A 6000-nucleotide genomic window follows, 5' to 3' on the forward strand; every position below is an offset into this window, starting at 1 on the left:
GTTTAATAACTTTTTAATTGTAAATAATCTTGTTTTTATGTCCTTTGTATGATTTTAACTGAATCGAATAAAGTTAATTTGACTGACTGACTGAGTAAAGAGGGCCTCCATCGATTGGATTCGATCAGAATGCCAGAAGAAATTTCTAAAGGCAACATCAATCGATAGGAATAACTTTGGGGATGGAGCCCTACCTATCTTTTGTACCCGGGACGTTCAATAGGTTTCTTTTAACCAGGTTCAGACTGGGATTTTTACACAGATTAGTGTCTATACCGAAAATGAACGATTAGTTCCATGATCTGTTACCCTGTCCTTGTGATAATACCTCAGAGCAATCCACCATCCACTTAGTTCTGTTTTGTACATTTATGCTGAGCCAAGGAAAGTTTGGATTTTTTTTTTTTTTAAACCAGGGGCTCAGACAGTGTTGCCCCGCTATGTACTTACTCCAGCTGCTTGAAAATGAGCATGTAGCGTAGAGAGAATAGCTATGTTTTTAAAGAAAGTCCTTCAATATAGGAAATGTTGTACAATTACTGAGCTGTAGTTGGAGTATCTTGTATTATATCAATTGAGCTTTTTTATTGTTATATTATTGTGTATATATTATGAATGAAGATGTATTTTTATATTTATGTGCTTTTAAGCCGGTTTTAAAAAAGCAGCCGAATAAAGCTTTCCTTGAACAACCTATAATTAAATGAATCCTTTTTGTGTTCAAAGACAGTATGTTCTCATCCTTCTGCAGGTGCAGGAATTTGACCTTGTTATTCTTAGATTTAAGGAGATACCCGTCTTTGAAGAAGGCTGGAAGGCGAAAGACGGAGGGCGCCTTTCGTGCCTGGCCTATCTGAGAACCAAGGCCACTGAACATTGAACAAATTTAATTAGACCTTCTGTGGAATCTTACTGAAAATGTTGCAAATGGAAAACTTTATCTTATGACGTATTGTGGGTTGAACATTGCCTTTTTTATGATGCGCAGGGACAGATTAAAGAGACTTCTACTTATTTTCGGAGGAGGAGCATCTTAGAGTGAGCTCTATAGCTTTAAACTATCAGACCCTTTTGACGTGATTACTTCTTAGGAAGTCAACACCTGCTGACACCTTTTGGATAGAGCAGTGTAGGGAAAGATACTTTTCTTTTCTTCTCTAATGAAAAGAGAATAGGACTTCTATTCTTTGTTGCATTTTGAATTTGGAGTTCATCATATTATGCCCTTTGTGCCGAATTAATTATTTTCGTAGATGCGGCTCTGTATTGATTTTTATATATTTGTGCACTCTGATATTGAGGTGTGTTTATATTCAATTATTTTTGGCCTTATAATAAATCCACAAAACTGAAAGTTGGAGCCTGTGGTCCTTAAAAGCATGACTAAATTGAAAGTATAACCTTACATTGTTTTGCTCCCCTAAAACACTTTAAGCGGCTATAAATAGACCATCTGATTTGAATTTAGTAGGGAAGACAAGGAGTATAATTTAGCGTAATCACCACCAAAGGATGGAGGCACTTTACTCAGCTGCAGAGCAGCGAAGAAAGAGTGGGCGGTAACAGCAACTTGGGATTATCAAGGGGTCCTGCCCTCATTTGATTCAACATTGTTTCCTTTTTATGGAATGTTGACTTTTTTCCGAAGGTTTTTGAGAAATTACGTTTTTTTTGGTGCTTTTCACTGATGGTTATTGTTAATAAAGTGGAGAGAGAATACAGCATAATCCTCGCCTCCTGCCCTGACATAGAATCCCAGTTTCTGTCACTCTTGGGGTTGAGGTGTTGGAGAAGGTGGAGCGCTGATGGATAAAAGTTAACATAGAATTTTAAGACATTGTGGTTTCTTTGTAAGAAGTTTACTTCCTTGAGTAAGGAATTAACCAAAAAAGCTGGCGCCAGGTGTAATAGGCAGCCTGGCCTCCATCAACGTTTTCCCTCACTGTTTTCAGGGCTACTAACCTCTTAGCAGCTATGGAACGTCCAGCTCCAGTGCTGAACGTTCCATTGCGCAGGTGAGGTTCGAACGTCCAAAAGCCGACGGCAGCACTCCTGAGGTAGTGGTGCCGTCGGCCGTTGGAATAGGCGCAGCACCTAAGAGGCTATAGTGGATTTTGTCATCTCCACAGGCAGTGCAGTTAGTTCACTAAAGTTTCGCAGGTTTCATCAGTGCAGGTGGTGAATAAGTGCTGAGGTTGCAACAAATTTATTTGGTTGTGACCATCTAGCAGGAATTGTGGTCTTGCCTGCAGTTCAGTGAAACCTGTGTGTGAACCTCCAACTTAGATGTGATTACTGCTGCGGAGTGGGGAGAATACCGGATTGCCTATTTACTTACAGATAAACTTAATTAATCCATGTCTTAATGGCCAGGTAATGCTAGTGTGTGTGTCTGTTTTGTTTACTAATACTATACAGTATAAGCAGAGTACCTGTGTGATGCTCATATTATAAATGTGTTGCCTATGCCACCCCTGTCATCTGTGATTGAATCTTGCATTGATGTGATTATTCTGGGTGTTTGATGGATATCTGCATTGCTCCTTTCATCAGCAGCACCTTTTTCTGTAACACTTGGACTGCTGACACCTGTGCGATGCCTGTGTATGAGGGAAGGTTGCCATGCTGCTGTCTGTGCTGTTCCTGCTTTGCTTGTGAGGGAATCTTGCATTTCTCCAGCCTGTGCTTTACCTGTCCTATGTGTGAGGAAAGCTTGCACTGCACTTCTCTGTGGCGCGTGGCAATGTTGTGCTTTACAGGTCCAATGTGGACCCCACCATGGTCATTTAATAGTCAACATAGAAACAGGCATAGCAATGTGTGCTGAACTGTGGCAGCGTGGAAGCTGGTTTGATAATGCCTGCTCTCTGGGCTGTGTTTGTAAACTAGGTCATTGCACTTTCTGTAGCTTGAGGGGAAATCTCCTTCCTGAGCATTCAAACCTTTTAATCTGTGCCACCAACTCTGGCACCAACAGTGTTGATTTAGAAAAAGTCCAAGTAACAGGGACAAGCGAGCAGGGACATATAAAGTGGATAAACATAGTTTCTGGAATAGAGGCTGCTTGTTTGAACCAACATCAATAGGACACAATATACTAATGAATCTCTGAAGAAACCCCTGGCTGATCGTTCGCACCTCAGTGAAGGCAGGATGAGCCATCCTCATACTCTGAAAATTAACTGACACATTTTTGAGCTACAAGGGGGAACAACTCTCAGCATCAGAGAGCACTGGCAAGCAACCAAGATCTTCGGTTTTCTTGGACAGAGCCTGTCAAAAGCCATCCATGAAAGTTTGACTGAGATAACTTTGCAGTAAAAGTGAGTGAAACTCAGTTTAGGAAAAGTTTATGCTTGGTGTGCTAAAAACTGAACCTTTGCACCTGATTAGCACATACCCGGAAGAACTATAAACTTACTCACTAGACTGAGAATTCACTTACTACAGAAAAGCCAAGTGAAACCAGCGAATGGGCAACTCCTCTGGCACGTGTAATATGTTAGTTTATTTTTTGTGTTCAGAAAGATTTTATTAAGTTTTAAGACAAAATGAAAAAAAAACAATGTTAGTTTATTTTTAAGTAAAACAGGGAGCAAAATTACGTGGCACAGGTCATTGGCAAGCTATCAAAATCATTGGTCATCTTGAAAACACGACTATGAAAAGCCACCTTTAGGAGTTTGATTGAGGTGACATGCATCGTAGTAAAACTGGTCATAGACTAGTTTGGGAAAAGATTCACCTTAGTACACAGAAGACCTAAAAATGCACCCTTGGGAAAACATGCAGCATTACAAGTATCATTATAATTGAGCAACATTATCATGGTGGACGGAAGAGTGGTAGAAGAAGCATTACAATTAATAGGTAATTGATTTGTGTTTGTGTGTTTGCATACATTTATACACATATATGTGCATGTTTGTTTTCGTGTATATGTATGTATGTATATATGTATGTATGTGTGCGTGTGTGTGTGTGGTCAAAGACAAACTCTAGCCTGAACCACTGTGCTAGAACAACAAAAACAAGCAATCTTTGATCAGTGACCCACCTTCAACTTTTTTCTTAGCCCCAAATATCAGGGTGTGTGTCTGTGTAAAGAGCACTATAAACTACACACGCAGCTGGGAAACATTTACACACTCAACAGAAGTAGCAACAACCTTCTAGCCAGGTCTACAGTACCTGCATGAGGGTATCATGATGAAGCATAAAGTTCAGGGTCCACAGGTTGCCAATGATGGGGAGGGGAGCTGGTCCAGGAGGGTATCTTCTCCTCAACCACTGAAGCTTGAAGTAATTTGCAATGAAGAGAGTAAAAAACAGAGCAATGAACAGCTCAGTGATTAGCGGCATGGTGGACGCCTGTCTCTGCTTCGAGCTGTTCTCCTAAACAATGGACTTTTACTGTTCAATTCTTCTACTTGCTATTCTTTCCTATTGTCTTAGTAAGATTTGTGACTATTTATGAATCCTGAATCTGTGCTCTAGCTGTCTCTTGTTGCTCTAGCTGTCCTGTCTTTTTCTCGTAATCTCTTTCACTCTCTGTCTCTTTCTGTTTTACTCTGTCTCCCTCTGTACTCTGATTCTACTGCATGTCTTTCTCTACCGTGATTGTCTGCTCTCCTTCCTTGCCTTTTCTGCTGACGTTTTCTTTTACTCAATTTCACCTTCCTTTGGCTGCTTTCAGTTCCTCATCCATTTGCTTCCTTTTCTCCTTTATGTCAATGTCTATCTTGTATATACGCTTAGCCCGTGCACCTCTGTCCCTTTCCAGTTCAATAAAGGCTCCCTTGCCTAACTAATTATTTCTCACGTTCTCTCCCCTTTTATACTTTGTCTAAATACTCCTGAGGAGGCGTATATCCTCGGTCTGTAATATCTGAGGGTTTGTTTGTGTGACAAACATGCTTATCAAATGTAAGTTGGAACATTTGCTCTTTCCTCACTGCTTGTGATTGGCTTTGTTGGACCTTTAAGTGCAAACAAATATACTGCCAATAAACACAGCTCTAATCCTGGGCTCCTGTCCAGTGCTGGAATCTGTGCTACAGGTCCTGAAGACTCATTTAGATAGTTATGGGCCAATTACATTAAACTTGGTGCAAATAAGGAATAAGTACAGTGGGTATTTTAGTAAAAGGTGACCACAGCCATGTTTATTAGATAATGTGAATGGGCCCGATTCACAGAACTAACTTAAGACAAAATCCTAAACTTACTACTTTTGGTATTCACAGAAGTTAGGATTTTGTCTTAAGACAAATTTAAGACAGATTTAAGACAAAATCCTAACTTAAGTCTGTCTTAAGTCTAAGACAAAATCCTAACTTCTGTGAATACCAAAAGTAGTAAGTTTAGGATTTTGTCTTAAATTAGTTCTGTGTATTGGGCCCAATGTTCTCCAGTTACTCTGTACATGACACGCTGGTTGGATGATTTGCTGTTTGTCGCTATCGTGGGATCGTAACTCGTTTCGTTTATTTGATATGTGCAATTGCTGTACAATTCGGACACCAGGTTTGTCACGACCCCCAAAGCTCATATTCATGTTAAACCTTCTTAACAGGTTTTAGTCACATAGCTGGTTAACTTCCTTCTGTTCCTGACCCCCCATTGCTTGATTTATGAGTAATTAAAGTGTTCATTATGATGTATTTCCAATACATGATGTAATATTGTGAGGAGATATAAATGTTAAATATGATTCATTTCACGTGCTTGGCAAAACACGTGGGGGCAGATTTACAAGACCCTTGCGTCACTTTTGCGTTATTTTTCCCAAAAGTGGCGCAGGGGGCTTGAAAATCTGCCCCCTGGTGTTATCATGAGGACTCAATACAAGAGCAACGTGTGAACTCACAAATTAAAAATGCTTGCAAGCATTGATCCCAGCAGGTGATTAGAAGCCCTTACACGTGCTGTCCAAACGTGTTGCACGCTTCTATGGAAATGAACACGAGCGCTACAGCTATTTAAGTCGCTCGCACCTCC

At 40.2% G+C, this 6000-nt stretch overlaps 1 protein-coding gene across 1 annotated transcript in view; it reads right to left on the minus strand.

The window, feature by feature from the left end:
- Positions 1-4853, minus strand: part of LOC147684133 (cytochrome P450 2J4-like) — a 79086-nt gene extending 74233 nt beyond the window's left edge. Inside the window, exon 1 of the mRNA XM_086944522.1 lies at positions 4192-4853. Coding sequence (XP_086800648.1) covers positions 4192-4362 — 171 coding nt within the window. The 5' untranslated portion in view covers positions 4363-4853. The remainder of the gene's footprint in view (positions 1-4191) is intronic.
- Between the last annotated feature and the right edge of the window lie 1147 nt (positions 4854-6000).

Source organism: Lissotriton vulgaris, chromosome 11, assembly GCF_964263255.1.
Source record: "Lissotriton vulgaris chromosome 11, aLisVul1.2, whole genome shotgun sequence".
Classification (NCBI taxonomy): domain Eukaryota; kingdom Metazoa; phylum Chordata; class Amphibia; order Caudata; family Salamandridae; genus Lissotriton; species Lissotriton vulgaris.